This window comes from Falco rusticolus, chromosome 19 (assembly GCF_015220075.1).
Source record: "Falco rusticolus isolate bFalRus1 chromosome 19, bFalRus1.pri, whole genome shotgun sequence".
In the NCBI taxonomy this organism is placed as follows: Eukaryota; Metazoa; Chordata; class Aves; order Falconiformes; family Falconidae; genus Falco; species Falco rusticolus.
The window spans coordinates 877340-897298 of NC_051205.1; the positions used below are offsets into that span (position 1 = coordinate 877340).

General features: G+C 57.4%; 1 protein-coding gene across 1 annotated transcript; it reads left to right on the forward strand.

Moving 5' to 3' along the window:
- Window positions 1–16: 16 nt before the first annotated feature.
- Window positions 17–19069, forward strand: RNF115 (ring finger protein 115). Its single transcript, XM_037411937.1, has 9 exons — window positions 17–279; window positions 9611–9669; window positions 10720–10771; window positions 13405–13616; window positions 14154–14225; window positions 14402–14474; window positions 16077–16170; window positions 17394–17509; window positions 17624–19069. The coding sequence occupies exons 1-9, from the start codon at window positions 187–189 to the stop codon at window positions 17753–17755; spliced, it is 903 nt and encodes a 300-aa protein (XP_037267834.1). The 5' UTR covers window positions 17–186; the 3' UTR covers window positions 17756–19069.
- Window positions 19070–19959: the final 890 nt, after the last annotated feature.

A 19959-nucleotide genomic window follows, 5' to 3' on the forward strand; every position in this document is an offset into this window, starting at 1 on the left:
CGGGCCAAGGTGACGCTCTACCCGCTCAGCCTCGCTGCTCAGTTGGGCGGCCCGGAGCAGACGAGAAGAACCGGAAGCTTGAGGCTAGCGGGTCGTTCCGTTGACGCTCTCCCCGGCGGGCCGCGGCCTCGCTGCCTCGGCGGAGGACTGACGGCAGGGAGCCGGCGGAGGAGGGGGAGAGAGAAGATGGCGGAGGCCTCGGCGGCGGCGGCGGCCGCCGTGTCCCAGCACCGCTTCTTCTGCCACAGCTGCAAGGGGGAGGTCAGCCCCAAGCTGCCGGTAAGCGCCGGGGGCTGCGGCGGGGGGGTGGGGGAGGCCGAGGCCTCTCAGCGCCGCTGCCCCCTCCCGCGGCGGGGGCGGGCCGGGCTTGGCAGGCCCCGGGGCTGAGGGGGTCGGCCCCGTGTCCCCCCCACCCCCGGGAGCTGTTCTTGGGGCCGGGAGACCAGGCTGGGCTGAGGGAATCATCCCCCCCCCGGGCCCGGCAGCCAGGGTGACCCCCATCCCCTCCCGGACCCCCCCAAGGGCAGCCCCCCAAGCCTGGCAGCCAGGGAGACACCCCCCCCCCCCCATCCCCTCCTGGATCTTTGGGGAAGGGGTGTTCCCTCCAAACCCTACAGACACACTGGAGACCCCCCCACACCAAATCACCTCGTTGACCCCCGCAGGGAAAGGGGGGGCCCCCCCATCCTGTGGGGAAGGGGTACCCCCTGAAACAGGGCTGCCCTGCAAAGCCTCGGAGGCTGCTGTGACACCCCCAAACCCTGCAGGGAAGGGATTGACACCACCACCACCCCACCACCCCCAAAATCCCATGGGGAAGGGGTGGTTCTGCAGAAACCCAGTGGTTAGGGGTGACACCCCCACACACCCCACACCCCCAGCCCTGTAGAAGGGGGTGGAGCTGAAAATCCTGCTGAGCGCAGTGACCCCCCGAAAAACTCTGTGAGGATGGATGACCCCCAGCTGTCACCGCTAACTGAGCCCACGAGGGGTTCCATCGCTGCCGTCCCTCCGCGTGAGGGGGAGAGGGAAGCTCGAGCCCCAGCCCGGTGGGACTGAGTCCCCTCTATCTGGGGACCCCAACCCCAAAGGGGTGAGCAGGGAGGTGACAAATCCCCGTGGCCCCTCAGCAAGGCAGCTTGAAGTGGGTCTGGGCTGCCGTGACCTTAATATTGCCCCCCCCCCTAATTCAGGGGGTTTGAGGATGGAAGTGTCGGCCTGTGATTGCTGCGGCTGGGGGCCGTTTAGGGAGAGGGGGCAGGACTGGGCTGTGCTGGTGGGTGTAATCCCAGTGCCCAGCCTGGGAAAGGGTAGGGGCAGGACTGGGGGGGGGGGCTGGGGGAATGCAGGCAGGGCTGGCGCGTGGGGCAGCAGCAGGAGGGGGTGCTGAACCGGGTGGCCGCCTTCACCCGGCTGCCTGCGTCCTTCACCCGGCTGAGCAGCGTGGGACGGAGCGGCGACGTCTCAGCGGCCGTTATCCCGCACGGGCTGCATCCACATCCAGGTCCGATTGCCGAGCTGTCCTTGCTGTGCTGCCCGACCGCGTCTCCCGTCACCCGCAGGCACCCTGGGATCTGCAGGCAGGGACTTAGCAGCTTCATTAACCCAAAAAGTCCATTTTCTGAGCTGTCTCTTGTGGGTTTTCTCTGCTCCTTCACTGTCCGAGGCTGTTGGAGCTCTCCCTGTCCTTCTCCGTCAGCAGGGCAGGAGCGAGGCCACGCGCAGACCCCCTGGGCACTGAGCCCCCTTCCCTTATTTCCGTAAAATCCGGGCAAATGAAGTGACGTGCCCCTCGGCAGCAAGAGGGATGCGTGCAGGCTCCGAAAGCGCTCGCACCCCGACGTGGCTTCAAGCGGGGGGTCCTTTGCAGGCATGAGCAGCCCCCCGAGGTTTATCCTCATCTGACAGGATGGAAATCAAATATCTGCACCCCAATCCATTCCGGCTCCTCTTCTCTGGAGCTGGTAGCTTCACCTTTGGGTGCTTCTCTTCCCTCCTGTCTCCTAAATTTTGCTTAATTCTCTTTTTATACCACTTCTCGGTGTTGCTGACTTAAGCACTTTACCTTTCCAGTGTTTCAAAATGGGCTTTGTTAAAGGAGCACTGCCCGAAATCTGCTCAAACCCCGGCCATCCGCGAGACTCAGGCTTTCCTGGTGCCTCAAAAATCTTTCTTGTTTGTCCTGGGAGCAGCACTCCAGGACTGCTCCGCGGAACACCTTTACATCAAACCTCTGCTGGTTTTTCGCTTCCCGGGGTCCGGCACGCTGCCAGTGGTTTCCTTCGCTTCTAAATCGGGAGCCCAGACGGACCGAAGGCCCTTCTGCTTGGCGCGGGCGTTAAGGAGGTCGCCGAATCCTCTGCCTGGAGGATGGTTTGCCCAGCTCTCCTGGCGTGGCTTGCTCCAGTTTCTATTTCAAGAGCACCCAGAAACCCAGCTGAGGGTTGAGGCCTTGGTGGAGGCTGTTGTTTTGTCTCTCCCTGTGGGCTCCGCTCTCGTTCCCCTCCGGAGACAGCCGGATTCGGTAGGGATAAGCATCCTAGAGCTTGTGGTGGGTCTAGAAATGGAGCTTGGCACAGCCCGGGCTTTATAAAAACATCTCTTTGGAGCTTGTGTCTGCCACAGTAATGAATATTTTTGCTCTTTTGAGATCTCCAGTTTCTTCTGGCCTGGCCCTGGGGTGGGGACAGGTTCCCTCTGTCCTGCTGGGGATGCCGCCTGCCATCAGTCGTCCCCAAACCTGTTCCTTCACATTGTCCCTTTGAAGGAAAACGTAGCCAGAACTTCCTTACGCCCTTCCCCAGCCAGTCGGCTCGACTGGGAGAGGCTTTTGCAATCTTTACTCGGCACCCAGCCGTGCTTTGAGGAGCGTCGCCTGCCCCGCTGCGGCATCAGGTCAGTGCTGTCCCCGTGGCTCGGGGACAGATGGCACAGGGGTGTCACCTGGACCCCCCGGCTGTGGGGGGGGACGTGGCCGTGGGGCTGCTCTGCAGCGGGGTGACCTTGGAAGCCGCTGTTGCCACTTCCCTCCAAGGACAGACCAAAGGGTCCCTTTGTCCCTCCAGGCTGCGTGGCCGTCACCCGGCCTTGCAGAGGAGCGCTGGCTGCGTGCACCCCCATCCTGCCCAGCGCCGATGTCTGTAATTCTCTCTCCGTGCCTCAGTTTACCATCAGCAGAGCAATTACCGTTCCGCCGAGGGAGGATCTGCAAGCCCAAAAGCGATAAATGGGGAGAAGCTGGACCCCCGACACGGTCCTGCGCCCCCAACCTCTTTTTTTCTCTCGCCCCAGACAAGTAACTCCTCTCCCTGTCTTTGCAAAAACAAAACAAATGCTGAGTGCACTGGTTTTGTTGTTGGTTTTTTTTTTTTTTTAACTGCTCTCACCACGATAATGGCAACCTAAACTAAAACCCCGGCTGCAGATTGTTTGCCCGCGAGGTTTTTCTTTCCATGGCCGGGACCTGGCGAGGGCTCCCAACACATCGGGAATAAGCTGGAGGTTTCCAGAGAGCGGACAGAGGTGGCTCAGACTTCGCTCCGCGCCGACACGTGGGTGCCCTGAGGAGGACCAGCACCCCAGCAGGTGGCCTGGAGCCCTTTCGGGGTGGTCGCCTCCGTGTTGGTGGTCGCCTGGAGCATCCATGGGAGGTTGGGGCTTTGGTGGGCTGGCGTTGGGTCTCGGTGGGCTCCGGTGGGTGGGTTGCAGCGCCGGTTTGATGCTGAGAAGCCGGCTGATGTTTAACGATATCCCCTGCCGGCTCTTTCCATTCGCTGTGCACGGCAGACGCTTGTCCTTTGGGGGCTGCAGCCCTGCGGAGCTTTTTATTTTAAAAAGAGGAGGAAAAACCCGAGAAAGAGAACATGTGGCTCGGCAAGAGGCGAAACCGAGCGGGGATTTCGGCTCTCCCAGTGCCACAGCTCTGCTGCCGTGTGTGCTTGTTTCGGCCCCGGGCCACCCTCCGCGGTGGGGAGAGGAGGAAGCTGAAGTGATCCCGCTGCTCATCCCTGCTGTGCCTGCTTCCGCCCGTGCTACGCTCCTGTCCCCCCCAAAATGGCCTGAACCCCCTTCTCCTTCGCCGGTGTGGAGCCGGGTGGGCTCAGCTGGGGGCGAGCCGGGAGAGGAGCTCTTCTGGCTTCACCTTCCTCCCCCTCGGAGAGTTCTGGATCGACGCCGAGGAGGACAGAGCGGCCACCCGGTGCCACCCATGGTTAAAAGCTGCCGCCCGGCTCGCCAGCGTTCTGGCGACCGGAGCCCCCCTCGGGGCGATGGAGCCTCCTCCGAGAAACGCTGGAATGGGCTGATTAACCGCGTGGTGATGGTGAAACGGAGTCGAGGTTGGGATGCAGTAGGCCCCGGCTGTACCAGCGGTGACAACGCCATGAATGTTTATTTGTAGCGAAGGGTGCGAAGGACGCGCCTGCGTCTGGCCGAGGGCCCTGTCCTTGCCGCGGGGGGGTTCTGAGGTCAGGTCCTGGGGCAGAGGGGGTGGGCACGTACCGGGGTGGGGGTGGGGGGTTTGTCCCAGAGCGTTTGATGTCACCTTGCTGTCCGGCGTGACAACTGCTGTGCCTTCTCCGTGCAAAATGGTTTTTATTCAAAACAAAACAGAACAACCTTTTTTTTTTTTTTTTTGGCATAAAATGAGCTGCCTTGGGTCGGTGGAACTCTGGCTCCGCTGTCCGAGAGGGACTAGGGAGGGGATTCGGGACGCGGCAGTGGGAAGCGAGGGGTTACTGAGCAGTCTCCCTTCCAGACCTCCCAGCGCTGTTGGCTTCCATCATCGCAGCCCTCCAAGAATTCATCTGGTGACTTTGGAAAGACGCTCCGTGCTTTCGCCTTCCCGACAAACCCAGGCGGAGCGCGAGGAGAGTCCTCGGGTGGTAAAAATAACGTGTCGCTTTGACAAGCTGCCCGGAGGAGACCTGGGGAGAGAAGCTCCAAAGGTGACCGACCGCGGTCGTGGCTCATTGTGCCGGCAGAGATGAGGAGCAGATCTCCGCAGCATCCTGCCATCGGAAGAGCTGCCGTGGAGGGTTTTTTTGCCGCTTTTTCTTTGCGTGAGGATGCAGGAGCCGTCTTTTCCAACCTGAGGGTTAAGGAGCGCGAGGCTCAGCCTTTCTGTGAGCTGCCGCTTCAGCGTGCGGCTCTACGGTGTTGAATTAGGGTCGGTTCTCCGGGTCTTCCTGTTTCCACCCGTGTCAAATATAAACCATACCGTTTATTTAAACGCGAGAAGCAGCCACCCCTTGGGTGAAACCAGTTTGGACAGCGCAGTGTGATGTTGCCCGGTACTTAAAAAAACCAGGAGTAAATATTTTTGCAGCTGTGGGGGATTACAGGAGGGAGATTTTCATTCGGCAAAAACAAATGAATCAACCCAAGCCTGGGGTGGCGGAGCTGAGTTACCCTGCCCAGAGCTGCCCGGAAAAGAGAGGGGAAGGTGGTTAAGGCGCGTCTGGGGTTAGAGGCGTCGCGGGGAGGACAAGCAGCCAGTGTAGAAGCGCGCACAGCTGCTGCGTGCAGCAAGAGTGGAGGAAAACTTCTCCACTTGCCTTATTTTCTCTGCTTTGTTGGATTCCGTGCCTTGCTGATGGGGGAAATGGCTTTGATGCCTCCCCTCCCACCCTCGCCGGTGCCTGGAATAGCCGGGAGAGAACGTGCCAAGGGGACAATTTGAGTCCTGCCTTGTGGGGACGTCAAAACTTCAACTGGTTTGTTGCCAGGCTCCTTCGCTCGCTGCGTAATTGGAATTGCATTCGCCTCTTGGGGTGAAGGGGGTTTGGGGACCACCTGGGGGTACAGGCCCGCAAACCAGGGGTGGAAAACCCTCCCAGTCCATCCTTTCTGGCCCGCTGTAGGACCGAGTCTAGCAGCGTCGCTCCTGACAGGTGTGCTCAGCCTAGAGGTGCGCGTGCCACCCAGCTCTGGCCGCTTTCCTCTAGCGAACGAGCGTGCGGCTCTGACGAGCAGGGCTCCCGTTGGGCAGAGCCGCAGGTGGCCAGAGCTCCTGGGAGGGGGATTTTGGTTTATTTTCCTTTTGGGAAACACAGACCACCAGGCTGAAGGGGACTCAGAGCGATGGGATGCTGCCGGCCTCCTTGGGAAAATTTTTTTTTTTTTTTCTTTGCGCTGTGGCTGGATCCGGTTTGGGGAGCGAGGTCCCTGCGCTCACCAACACGGGCACGGTGGCAGCTCTTGGGACGTGGGGCACCCACCAAACTCCCGTGCGGGTGGGGGAGCTCCGGCAGGTCCCGGGGCTGCCCCGTGCATCCCTGAACCTCTTGCAGAAAGCGGGGAGGTAAGACGAAGGGCTCGCGCCGCTCCGTGCGTGCGATGGCTCCGCAGTATCCCACCCACCTCCCATCGTCTGTTCTGCTTTCCCTTTTCCCTCCCCCCTGTTGCTATTTATCCCAAATGCCATTTTTATCTCTCGCCATGCTCTGACTATACATTTGAGCTTCTGGGCAAGATGCTGGTAATTTCCATCCAGATTATAACATAAAAAGAAACATTCAAAAGCTTCCAGAAACGCATCAGACCTGCAGTGTCCCCGATGGCATGGCCTGCTGCTAAGTTTAGAATGCAAAAAAAAAAAATTTTAAAAAAAAATAAATCTTTCCAACGGGGTGGTTTTGACGGGGAAAATGCTGGAAATGAATTAAGTGCAGGATTGTTAGGCAGCACAGAACGTCCTCCTGCTTCGCTGCGGCTCTGAAACCTGGTGGCACCGTATGAAATGGGGCGGTGAGGTATGAAATGGGGCGGAATCGTGTCAAACGAGCTGTTGACCCCGGTGTTTTGGTGCCTGCGCCAGGCATCCACCGGCCCTCGCCTCGAATTCGCAGCACAGACCCCGCGTCTTTGAAGAGGGACACCCGAGAGGGCTCTGCCTTTCGCAGAGCTTTGCCCAAAATAAAAAAGCTTTTATTTTTTTGCCCCCCCCTGCAAGTTCGGGGGCTGGGCCTGCTCTCCACGGTGGCATTTAGCCCCGCCGTTTGCTCCTACGACGCGCATTCCTCTTCCAAACGCACGCGTCCATTCTCGTTAGCCTTGCGATTCACGGATGCAAAGCTGAAAGCCCCAGACAGATTTTTTTTTTCTTTTTTTTTTTTTTTCTTTCTAAGAGCTCATCACCCATCAGTTCCCATTATACTCAAGGTTGGAGCTCTTTTCAAAATACCCCACATGTTGGGCTGCTTAAATGGGTCTTTGTGCAAACCAGTGCTCGGTCTCTCCCGGCGTGGGCTGGGGTGTCGGGCACATTTTGGGAGCGAAGCTTTTATGAAAAAGCAACATTAGATTGATCGAGGTGTGTAGACGGCTTCTATAAAAAAGCAAAATTAGATTGATCGAGGTGTGTAGACGGCTTCTATGAAAAAGCAAAATTAGATTGATCGAGGTGTGTAGATGGGGAAATACCGGTTCAGTGGGGAAATGTCACGGAGCTGTAAGGTGGAAAGGGATGCGAAGGGGAAGCTTGTGTTTTGTGAAAGCAAAAGGAAAAAAAAATAAAAATAAAATACCCGTGGGTGAATTTGGAGCTGCCTCGGTGAAGGGGTTGTGTTACAGGGCTGGGAGGCGTCTCACCTGCACCGGAGTTGGATTGCTTCTGGGGCTCGGCGGCATGGTGGGAGCTCAAAGGAAGGAACTGGAGCAACTGGTGTCCGCTGGCTTGGGTGTCTTGTGTTGTCTTTCCTCTCCCTTGCCAGGCTGCGGGTCTAGGGAGCAGGATTTGACACCGAGGGCGCCAGGCTGTGGCTGACGGCATGCTGGCAGGGATTTTATCCGTGGTCTGGGAAGCGTGAGTAAAGCAAGCAAGGCTCTGTCAGCAGGGTTTGGTTTGGGGACAGGGACCCTGTAAATGATCAGTTGGAAAATCCCTGCCCAGGGCGTGCGTTGGGAGCGCCCTGTCTCCTGCTGCCGCTGCTTTTTGGGATTGGCAGCGTTGGGCCCTAAACTGAAGCCGATCCGGAGCTCTGGGACGAAATGAGAAAACTTTTTCTCCTCTAAAAAATAAAATCTTCCCCCACTGCTCCTAAAAGCTGGGGGTGCCGGCACAGTTCCCATCTGCCCGAAGCCGGGATGGCCGTGGGATCGTGCCCTTGTCTCGGGGGAAGGATGGTGCTGGTGTGCTCCTGGGCAGTGGTCCTGCTCTTTCTCCTGGTGGATAAATACCGGGCAAAGGGGTGCTGCGGCGCCGATGGAGCTGTGAGGACTGAATCCTTCTCTTTCCCTGCTGGCACAAGCCCTTCTTGGCATTCCCTGTGTCCGTCTTTGCCCCTGGCTGGAGCTATCCCTGCTGGGTAACGCTGCAGGGAGCGAGGAGCTGCAGGGGAGGTCGGAATTTTTCTCCTTTGGCTGGTTGTCAGGAGTGGGGGAGGCTGGAGAGTGGCTTTTCCTCACCCTTTACGCAGAACTTGCGCTTCTGCAGCAGCAGGTGAGTGTGGGCTGAGGAGCTCGGAGGACCTGCGGGAGGCTTTTCCCCTCCTTAGGGACAGGGAGGCGATGGGGGGGGGTGGTCCCTGGGGTCCGGAGCTCAGGGGGTTGCAGCAGGGGGAGACCCAGAGGCGCCTCTTTCTCTGTCCTGCCCAGCCTGGCTTCTTACCACCCTCCACCTGCAGCAGATCCTGCTGTGCTGGCCCTGGAGCCACGTTCCAGAGCCTGGGAAGCCTCTGGCTTAGCCAGTTCCCTCTCTCCCTTTCTTAAAAGCTTTGCAGCTACTGAGCAAACCCATCCACCTCCATCCTGCTTTACTGGTGACCAGCACCTCGCTACTGGTCCAGGGCAGGCTCGGAGGGAAAGGTGCGTGTCTGAACCTTTCGGATTGGGATTTTGTGGCCTTGGGAGAGGAGTTGCTTTGTGTCCAGGTGATGTGTCGGGAAAAGCAGCCCTGAGGCTGTGTCCCCCGCTCTGCACCCCAAATCATTAACTGGGTGAAGGGGTGGCGTGCTTGGTGGGAGGCGAGAGCAACGGCAGAGCTGGTATCACTGGTCTGGCTTGAATATAGAGTCCCGGTTTATGAGGATGGTTTAGTGGGCAAATAAGTGAAAAAATACTTATTTTTCTAACTCTGATAATTGCAGAGCATCTTTGTGAGCTCCCTGCGAGAGGTGTCTTCTTCCCTGTGGTGCCAGTGGCAGCAAATCCAGCTCCCCACCAGAGCTGTTTCCAGCAGGACACCGGTTTAATTGAATGACACTGGTTTAATTGAATGACACCGGTTTGCGTCGCCGGGGCTGGAAGCTGCTTTGTCCCGGTGCTTTGCAAGCAGGCTTGTAAATGGCTGTTTTCTTAAAATCCGGACGGGCTGGAGTCTGTAGGCGTGTCGTGCTTTTTCCTTCGGTCACTCACTGACCTTACGTGATCTTGATAAGGGTGGTTTTCTGTTCCGCGGTCGCCAACCGAGTCGTATCTGCTGTAATCACTGGGCTTTGAAATCCTCTTAATGAAACTGAAACTCTGGCCTTCCAGGGTGCCTTTATGGGGAGGTGGAGATCAGGAATCCGCGTTAGGCTCCCGCTTTCTCACTTCTTGAGCTCTCTGTCTCTTTCCTGAAATCACAAGCAAAGTGCTCGGTGGCTAAAACCAGCTTCCTCTGTCTTCCCAGGAGTACACTTGCCCGAGGTGTGAATCTGGCTTTATTGAGGAAGTCACAGATGATTCCAGGTAACGTACATTTTTATTTTTTTTTTTTACTGCATGCTTCCATTTCGTCTGCTTTTATAAGATGCCTGGTCTAAAGCCTCTGAAAACCGTGGTCAACAAGGATAAAATAAGGAATGCAAAAGAAAAGCTTATATATTAGCGTGACTTTGGACTTCACGCCGGGTGAAACTGAAGTTTTGTGGTGGCCATCGCTCTCCTGCTAGAGCCACGTGGAGAGGTTTGGAGAAGACTCCCAAGAAGATGGAAGTTGGGAACCGAGGCTGTACAAGGTCCCGTGACCGAAAGCGCTTACGTGTTTTTGATGCCTGTTTTTTTGGTGGAGTGTGACAAACGTTATTTTTTATTTTAGGACTCAAGCCTGAACCTCAGTGACTCACAGTACCTTTTTTTCCCCTCTGTCCGCCCCAGCTCGGTCTCCTGACTGCCTCTCCAGTCTCACAGCTCGGGCCAGGAGAGAAGGAAATACCTTTTCTCTCCAGCATCACACGGTGCCAGCGAATTAGGGATCCAAACCGGCGCCTCTTCAGCACTGGCTGTATTGGGTCTTGAGTAATTGCTGAGAAAAGTGCTTAATTTGGGTCAGGGGAAGGCGAGATGAGAGGGTAGCAGGGCTGACGTGAACCTTTGCTATCTGAGACTTGCCACAGCAGGAATCTGGGGCCGGGTGTCACCAGGGAGATGACTTAATGTCACGCTACGTCCTCGTCTTAAATATAGGTATATACCCGTCGCTTAAGGCGAGGCTGGAGGGGTCCTCCACACTTAGCACACGATCCTGTTTGCAGAGCGATGATGCTGCATCTCAAATGCCTCTTCCAGAGTCCGGGTAGTTAGAAACCAGGTTTCTTCCACAGAAACAAGCCTTTTAACTCGAGCAGTCCTTGCCTGTCCCTAGGAATTCCACACGGGCAGGCTGTTTGTTCATCCCTTTCTCTCTCAGACCACACGGGGACTGTCTTGCTCGCATGAGCTCCCCGTCTGTACCGAACCCTGGGAGGGGAGCTCGCTTCTGGAAGGGTGACCTGCTCTCACTCAACTATTTTTCTCCAGTTTTCTAGATGGCAGCGGCATAGATGACAGCCCGTCCACACAGTTTGCAGAGGTGAGTTTTGCCGCCTTGCTTTTTTTTTTTTTTTCTTTTTTTTTTCTTTCAAAAAAACCAAACCCCGTAGCCGTGAAGAGGTTTTCAGTCCCGGTTCTGGCTGTGGGCATCTTCACTCCTTGCCTTGTGAAAAGGACAGCTGACCTTCCGAAGGGTTTTCAGGAACTTGGCAAATTTCGAGGAGGCTGTCGACCTTGCCAGGGGTGAGACCTGCCAGAGGTTTGCTCACTGGGCAGTGCAGGAGGGAAGGGTGCTAGAAAGACAGCCTGGCAGCGTGGCAGCGCTGGGACGCGCGTCGGTGATGCTCAGCCAGCCAGGCAGGGTGTTGCCCGACTGCCCTTTCCTCCCTGTTTATTGCCGCTCTGACTTTTACCATAAATGCAACTGTCTAAAAAGCCCAAACTTGTAATTAAGTCCGTGTCCTGTAATTCAGTTGCGCGGACCTCGGAGCAGGGGCTGTTGGGCAGCGAGGGCTGGAAGCGTTTTTTCTTCCCCCGTTACCTAAAGCCTCTGACAGCAGAGTCGAGCTCCGTCAAGACGCACCCCCGGCTCGTGCGGTGGCCTCGCCTGAGTCACCCGGAGCTCGGGGCTGTGGTGGGGGCTCCTCTGCCAGCCCCCCGAGGGGAGGCAGGACAGCTTCAGCCTCCGCTGGCAGGCTCCCTTCCGCAGGGCTCCGCTTCCCTGAGCTGCCTGAAACAGATGGAAATAAAATTTCCCTGTGTTTCCCCTGCCAGCTTGGAGATCAGGTTATTTGTTTGCTCAGTTATCGAGGAGATTTAACTGTCCCTCGGTCTTGTCAGGAGAGCTCCCCGATGTCCTGAGCCAGGGTTATCCCTGGGTGGATTTTTTTTTTTTTTTGGGGGGGGGGGGGGGGGGGGGAGGGGTGGGTCTGTGTGGCTGCTGAGCTCTCCTTTGCGTGCTCCAGCAAAGCTGCTCAGCTCAGCGCCAGGAAAAGGGTCACCGAATAGCTGGAATTCCTCTACAGCTTTGTGTTTGGGATCTGGATCCTGTTTGCTTCCACGCCGCCCGCCCGCCCGCGGCCGCTTTGCCTCTCCTCCCCTCCTCTTCAGCTGGATCTAGCTGTCTGCTGAACAAAACTGTTGCTGCTTTGATGTCGCGCCTCCCCAGCACCGTATCCCAGAAAGGCCCCGTGTTCCAGTGAGATAAAGCCAAAGTGAGATAAAAGGTCTTAGAGCCCACGTGTCGGTTTACAGAGAGCTTCGGGATGCCTCAGCCTGAATGGGGCTATGTAAATTGAAATGGCTTTTAGGATAAATAATAAATGAAAGTCTTCTCTCAGCAGCCTGGCTGCAGGCAGGCAGAGCTCTGTCTTGATCATAACCAGCAGGAGAACAAGCAAAACCCTTATCTGTGGGGTATTAATTCAAGGGAACAGGTCATAAACTTGACTTCTCCTTTTTCTGCAATACCAGATTGAACCAGGCAACACAAGAGGCTTCGAAAGCCAGCTAATTTGGTGTGAAATGGAAATTAAGCTGCTCTGATCGTGTCCTAAGACATGATGAGGATCTAGTACAACTCGGGAAAGAGCAGCCCTCGTCTTACGCTGTGTCGCATTTAATTCCTGCGGTAAATCCGAGGGCACTGCTCCTTCGAATGTCACTTCTGCGGTACTGAGCCCGAGCAGCAGTTTGCTCCCATGTGGCGGAGGGTTTCTTGGCTGATGCTCCTTGGTTTTGTTGTCTTCCACCAATTTGTTGTTGTTTTTTGGGGGTTTTTTTTTCCGTAAACCCACATCATCAATCTTCAGTGCCCTCCTCCGCTGTTAGTTTAATCCGCAGGTGATCTGAATTTCAGAAGGAATAAAGTCAAATGGGTTTTGCAGGAGAGGGTCACCGAGGGGTGCCCTCGGCTCCAGGCTGCGGCTCAGGGTGGGGGTGCCTTGCTCTGGGGGTGTCCTCCGGCATCCCCTGCGTTCCCTGCAGGCTGGCAGCCCGCAGCGGGGGCAGAGATCCATGGATTTACCCCCCGCCGCTCCTGATCTGCGTCCCTGTTCACCCTCGGACAGGCTCAGGAAAGGCAATTTGGCTCGATGGAGGATCGAGGTGGGTTTTTGCACCACCAGCAGCGGGTAGATCTGCTGTGGGGCCGGGAGGTGGCTTCACCCGCGTGCAGAAGAGCACGACGTGGGCGAAACCTTTCGTTACCGGCCGTTTCGTGCTGCTCTGTTCTGCCGCGTCGCGTATGCTGGACCCGAGGATGCAACCAGAGCCCCAAACCCCCTCCTCAGGGCCCTGCTGCCGTTCTTTCGGCCACATCCCTTTGCTGTGAGGACCCAGAGCGCTCAGTGAGCCTGTGGATGCAGGCGCCTGGGCGTCTGTTCTCTCTCCTCCGTCTCCTTGCAGAGAGAGACCGACCCTTGCAGTGCCCTGCGGTGGCTTCACAAAATCTGTGTTGTTGGGAGCCGTACAGAGCTGACGTGTTGGTCCTCCTGGGGGTGGTACATCTGATTAATTTGGGCTATAATTAAGCATTTTTGCCATGGTAACCGTATGAATTTGCTCAATTGCTTCTACCAAGGTGGACCTCCCGGTCTCGATGTTGGCGGTGGAGTCACCGGGATTAGTGACGGAGCTGTGCGTGGTTTGTGTCTCCCCTCTTCTCCCCCCCAGCTTTGGGACCATTTGGACCACACGATGTTCTTTCCTGACTTCAGACCCTTTCTGAGTAGCAGCTCACTGGATCAAGACAGCAGGGACAACGAGAGGGGCCACCAAGCCCACGCCGACCTCTGGGGACCAAGCCGACCCCCGCGATTGCCCATGACGCGGAGGTACAGATCCCGGGGCAGCTCGCGCCCCGACAGGTCCCCTGCTATCGAAGGGTAAGTGCCCAGGTTACCCCCTGGAAGTCTCTCCTTCCTCCATCAGTGGGAAAACGCGGGATCTTGGGGGGGGAAAAGGGGACGCTGGCGCTCCCGGTAGGCACCCCCTGGACCCAGAAAGCGCAGGTTTTCACACCTCAGACGCTCTGCCCTTTGTCCCCCTCAGCACGAACCGAAGCCGCGTGGTGGGAGAGGTGGGTTTTGCCTGTAACGGTGCCAGCCCTCGCCACAGGGAAACGAGTCAGTGCTTGGGGAAACTCAGTCATTTCCTCTCCCAACCCTCCCACACCGATGACTTAGCATCCCTTGTTCCTTCACGCCGTGCCTCTGTCTCAGGGCTTGCCCTTCTGCAGAGGGATTTACCTGGGCGTGAGTCCTGCAGCGACGTGGCTGCGACCCACGGGAGCAGCATTTCAAGTTTTGCTGCCCCGTTTTTGCTGAACTGTTGCCATTTATTTGTTCGCTCAACTTGTTTTTTTGTTGTGGTTTGTTGTTTTGTTTTTTTTTTTTCTTCTCTTTCGATTCCTCCCACTTTAGAATAATCCAGCAGATCTTTGCAGGGTTTTTTGCAAACTCAGCGATTCCTGGCTCGCAACACCCTTTTTCCTGGTGAGTAGCAAGCATGGGTTTAGACTGTGGCTTCGATCACGGCTGTCCACACCAGCCAACGGTGGTGGTCTGGTGCCCAGGAGCTCTGTCTCCTCACTGGGGTTTCTCTGGGAGGATTGTGGAAACTTCAGAGCTGGGGTGAAACAGTTTCCTTGACTCTCTGCTCCTGTCTGCAGGAGTGGGATGCTGCACTCCAATCCTGGGGACTATGCGTGGGGACAGAGCGGCCTTGATGCTATTGTCACCCAGGTAAGACCCTCCTGGGTGGAGAAGAAGGACCCGAGCTGGCTGGCCTGGGCTTTGGTCTGTGCCGGTAAGGGGGTCAGTGCCACCGCTGGGGATGAGCCATGGGGTTCAGCTGAGGGCTACGACCGTGGTTTCTCGTGCCCTGCCTCCTCAGAGGGTCTGGGGACAGGGACACTGGACATACAGGGTCTTGGTTGAGCGCTGTGCCCACCCGTGTGCGCTGCGAGGCGGGCAGGTGCCTGGTGCTGGGCTCAGCGGAGGCTGAGGGTGAAACTCTCCGACGTCAGTCCCGGCTTCTCTCGCCAAATTCGGCGATTCACAGCCCTGAGCTGTTTCCCGCGCTGGTTTGTGGAGGCGTGAGCCCCCTCCCACTCCCCGGGAGCATTGTTGGCTCCTCTGAGGATCGGGGGTGTCCAGCCTCCATCCACAGCCTCTTCCAGGGTATCAGCAGACGGATGCTTTGCTGAGAGCTAATTTGGCTGCTTTATCGTGCCGACACCTCCCGAAAGCGCCTGGCCAAGCCATCTGCTGCCATTCATAAGTAGCCCCCGGCTTCCCCGGCTGCATCACAAGCCCGTCTCGCCCGCCTTGCTCACGGCTTCCCAAGAGGAGCCCGCAGCCCACGTGGCCGCTCGGCACCTTCCTCCTCCCACCCCACAGGCGGTGGGGCCAGCGAGCCCCGGGCAGCGCAGCGGGACTGGGGCAGCTCCGCTGGGGCTGGAGGGGTCCCGGGGTTCCGTGTCACCCCGAGCATCTCAATGTGGCCTTCAAAGGTCCATGAGGTTCCTACCGATGCTCCTCTGACCGTGCTTGAACCCGTTCCAGCTGATTGCTGGGTGAATCTAGGTCTTCACGGGGTGGAATTCCTATGAGTCGTGAAACTGTAACACGAGGAAAAGAGGCGCTGTCAGCACCGCCGGCACCTCGAGCTCAGCCCCACGCTGATGTGCGCGGTGATGGCAGGGACCCCCCGCAGGAGGTGCAGACCCACGGGAGCGGTGGGTCTTCAGTTGGTGGTACCCGACTAAAGCAGCTTCTCTTTTCAGCCCTGGGAGGTGGCCTCGTTCCTCCTAACTCCCGGGTCTAGTCTTGGGAGGGGCAGAAGGTGCTCAGTCTCCCTTGTTTCTGCAGCACAAAGTTCTCCCTCTTCTCAAAGCATCTCTACCGACTCCCTTTCGGATCAAAATCCTCCGGGAGTAGCTTAGCACCCTCCCCCGTGGCCGTGGCCACGTCTCCCTGCCCACCCAGACCCTTCGGTCTCCCCCCACCTGTTGATGCCAGAGGAGATGTCTGGAGGGCAGCGAGGTTGGAGGTGGGATTGTCAAGACTTGGAGGCACAAAAGTCAGGTTGGAGCACCAAAAACATTACCCGCGTGTCTAAACTCGGATGAAATGGCCTGAGCGTGCTCCTAGGGTTGGGGCAACACCAACGTTTCTGGCAAGGGAGCGGTGGCCACCAGCGTCTGTCAGTTTTTTAGGGGCTTCAGGTTGGGGATGTACCCCGGGGACAGCCTGGCTGTCCAGTTGTGGGATGTCGTGTTCCCTGTGTTTGTCTGGCCGGGCCGTGTCCCCACTCCTGACCCCAGCCTGTTTTCTTCTCCGCAGCTCTTGGGGCAGTTGGAGAACACGGGGCCACCTCCAGCCGACAAGGAGAAGATCTCGTCTCTCCCGACAGTGACAGTAACTCAGGAACAAGTTGGTAGGTGGAATCGGTCGCCGGTGCTTGATGTCCCTTGTCTCTTGATGCTTTGACATACGCGGCCTGAGCCCCCCCCCCAGCTAAAGGTCACCCCCTTCGCTGTGTCCCTCTGCTTCCCCAGCACACGAGGGAGGGCGGTGCTCCATCCCCCCCCAGTTACTGCCTGGGCTTGGGCTGGAAACACTCGTCTCTTCCAGCCCGGGAGATCCTGAGCTCTGCTGCCGCTCTCACCGCTGGGGTTCAGTCCAGATCTCACCAGTTCAGGCCATCAGCACCGACCTTCATTCCGCAGAACGTTTGCGCTGCCTTTTTGGCCTACCCAACCCCCCGATCGCTTTACCTTCTTCTCAAAATCTTCTGTTTGTGCAGTTGTTGATGGTCTCGTTAGAGCCGGGCTGGGCGTGCTGCTCTAGTCCCTTTCAAACCAGGCTCTGAACACATTCCTGCTCTGGAAATGGCATGTAAAACTCACGGGTTCTTGCAGTGCAGCTGGCAGCGGAGGCTTGTGGCTTTCTCATCATGTTTATGGTTTTGCAATTAGCTCATCCCGGGGATTTTTTCTCACCGTGTTTGCAGAAGGCTGTCTCTGAAGGCCGCTCAAAGGATCCCTTTCCCTCCAAGCTGCTCTATTACTGGAAACTAAAATGCTCCGTTAAGACAAACTGTTGAGATTAGAAAAGCTGTTTCCCCAACAGCTATTTCTGTCTGATGGTTTGTAGACACTCGCGTCTCTTCTTCTTGGCGGGGAAGCCAAGAAGCATCTGGATTTCCATGTTGTAATGCTCTGTCTCGCCTGTCGGCATTGACAGCGCTCGGGCCGTGCGGGCTGGCAGCCGGGAGCTCTCCCCGCCGCTGGGATGCCTGCGTTGGCGTTCCGGGCTGGGTACGTGGGAAGAGGGATCGGGGTTTTTGCCGTCTGCCGTGGTCAGTGGCGCGCGCAGCAGCCTGCCAGGCTCTGGGGTGCGATGGACCATCCCCCACCCGCCTTGCAAAACCGCCCTTATTCCGAGAGAAAAAGTTTTGGCAGCTCAGATACCCTCCGGTTGTGCCGGTGGCGGAGCTGCTCCCATGCAGAGGACAGCGGGAGTTTCTTTGGTAGCTGCCCGCTGCCCTCCCCGGCGGCTCGGATGCCAACGGATCCTGGGCGGTGAAGACCGGAGCTGGGATTTCCCGGAGAGCTAAAGCTGCTGCTTCACCTCCCTCGCTCTGCGCGTCTCTTCCAGATACGGGTTTGGAGTGTCCTGTGTGCAAAGAGGACTACACAGTAGCGGAGCAAGTCCGGCAGTTACCGTGCAATCACTTCTTCCACAGCAACTGCATCGTGCCATGGTTAGAGCTGGTAAGAGCGGGCGGCCGGGGCTTATCGGGCTCCGAAAGCCCAACCTCCCCCCCCCCGGGGCTGTGTGGCCACCCCCCTGGCGTGTCCCTGAAGCTCCCCCCGTTTCTCTTGCAGCACGACACGTGTCCGGTGTGCAGGAAGAGCTTAAAAGGTGAAGATTCGACTCGGCAAACACAAAACCCCGAGGCCTCAGCGAGTAACAGCTTTAGCAGCGAAAGCCAACTACACGACCGATGGACTTTCTGACGCTCGAGGGCTTCCTCGGGGGCTCTGGCTGGAGTATCGTTACTACAGATGTACATTGTATTGTAATTCCAACAAAACAAAAAGAGTAGCAGGAAATATAGGGCAGGGGAGGGAACCCACCCTGTGGTATTACTGCGATGAGTGCTGTCTTTTTCCTGAAACTTTAAACTAGCATCTCCGAGCAAATCGCGTCTCCATTGGAATCGCCTCTTTAGTCCTAAATTCAGAATCTTTGGAGTGATTTGACTTGATTTTATACGTGGGGAAACCCCTACTTCAAACGTGGCCCAGCTGAACGGGGGTGGCGAGCCGTTGCAGGGAGGTTTGGGGTCCTGAGATTTCTCTCTGCCACCTCCTCGGCGTCCTCTGCCCCGGCAAAGAGCAGGGAAAGCGTCCCCGTCGCAAAGGAAGGGAGGGGAAGAAGGATTTGGGCTTCTCTTCCCTGCCCCTCCGAGGGGGTGGCTGGAATCAAAGCCAGGAGGTTGGTTTTATGTGCCCCCCCCTCCCTCTTGAATTCGGTAAAAGTGGTGGAGGTTTTCCGAAGGGAGAGGCAGAGGTGAAAATGGAGGCACTGGAGGGTCTCCGGTGCTCGTACTGGGGCCACAGGGGACCCCCACCCCCAGTTCTAGGAACAGGAATGCACCAAGCAGGATTTTTCTGTCTTGTCGTGGATATTTTTTTTTTTTTTTTTTTTCCATTTGGTTGGGGGTTTTCTGCCCCTTCTCCACGTGCCTGTGTCCCCCAGGTCTGTCCAAACCTGTGTGTGTGTGTGTGTCCCCCACACACGGCGAGTCGTTTAGGATCCTTAGCTGGCTTGTATCGTATGGACCACATTAAAGGCATCCTTTAGGAGACCAGACTAACTCTGCGGAGCCATTTTACCGGCCCATTCCTCCGTCTTTAACCCACAATCTTAATTCTTCCCTGAGTCCGATAACTTTATTTTTGCCGATTTTTTTTTTTTTTTTTTTTTTCCATTTGTTCGTTTGGGATTTTGGTGGTGGTTTCCCCCCCCCCCCGTCCCCTGTAACATTTCACCCATGTTTGACTTCTTGTTTTTATCGTCCCGAAGAACGTCTGTGCTTACGGCACCCACCAAACCACCACGTGGCAATGTCACCCCCCACCCCCCACGGTGTCACACACCACCCCCCCACCACCCCCAGCTCGGCCTGGCAGTGGGGGGGGGGGGGAACGACGGAGGTTGTGTCTAAACATGTCACCGCTTTGTTGCTGTAAACAGTGTACTACGTACACTCGATTTAAACTAGTGTTTTGTTTGCTATTAAGTCAAATAAAGGCCTTTATAAAGAAGATCAAACGCAGAGAAAAGATTTGGGGGGGGGGAAGTGGGGGAGGGGAGCTGTTGGGGGCTAATGGGGAGGGAAGGAAACCCGTGGTGTGGCTGGGAGGGGCTTTTTTGGTGAGAAAAATCGTTATTCGGGTGCTGGAGGGCAGCGGGGGGGGGGGCGGGGGGAGGCTATGGCATTTGGAACATCGTCCCCTCCTGCGACACCCCTGAGGCCGTGCCCCCAGCCCCATTTTGGAGGCTGGAGCCCCCCGTGCTGGGTTTCTCTGCTGGGGACGGGGGCACCGCAAACGCTGCGCTTCCCTGAGACCCCAGACCCCACAGCGAGGGGCTGGGGGCTCGGCCAGACGCCCCTCACAGCTGCCCGGCCCTATTGAAGCAGTGGGAGGGGGGGGAAGCTGGCTCATCCCTGGGGAAGCGGCTGCTGCACCCCCAGGAGCAGGGACACCCCCCCTCCTGCCCCATCTCGTGCTTTTGGGGGCCAGGTGGGGGGTGAGCGCCCATGAACGCCCCCGGGCCGCCGAGTTTGGGAAAACCGGAGGGAAAAGGAGCTGTGGCCGGCTCCTGCCTCGGCTTCTCCATCACCTGGGGCTCCCCTGGGGGGGCCACACACCTTCTAATGACACTTGGGGTGGCACCAGGCTTCTGCTCCTGGTTCCTGCCCCTCGCCCATGCTGCCAGCTCAGTCCTGAAGTGCCTGAAATCAGGAATTTCTTCCCCCTGGGGAGGAATTTCAGCCCATTGCTTCCCTGGGCGCCGAGGGGTCGCAGCTCTGCCAGCAGGATGGCGTGTGGGGCTGAAGGGACCAGGGTTTGGGGCATCCAGCGGCCCCACAAGCCTCCCCCCCATCCCTTTCTATTTCCTGGAAATCTGAAGTCACTTCGGAGTGTTCCGG

Excerpts from the sequence above, each read along its gene's own strand:
- RNF115 (XM_037411937.1), top strand. The coding sequence starts at position 187 with ATGGCGGAGGCCTCGGCGGCGGCGGCGGCCGCCGTGTCCCAGCACCGC. Across the intron at positions 10,772-13,404 it reads CGTCCACACAGTTTGCAGAG|CTTTGGGACCATTTGGACCA; the intron begins GTGAGTTTTGCC and ends TCTCCCCCCCAG. Across the intron at positions 16,171-17,393 it reads AGTAACTCAGGAACAAGTTG|ATACGGGTTTGGAGTGTCCT; the intron begins GTAGGTGGAATC and ends CGTCTCTTCCAG.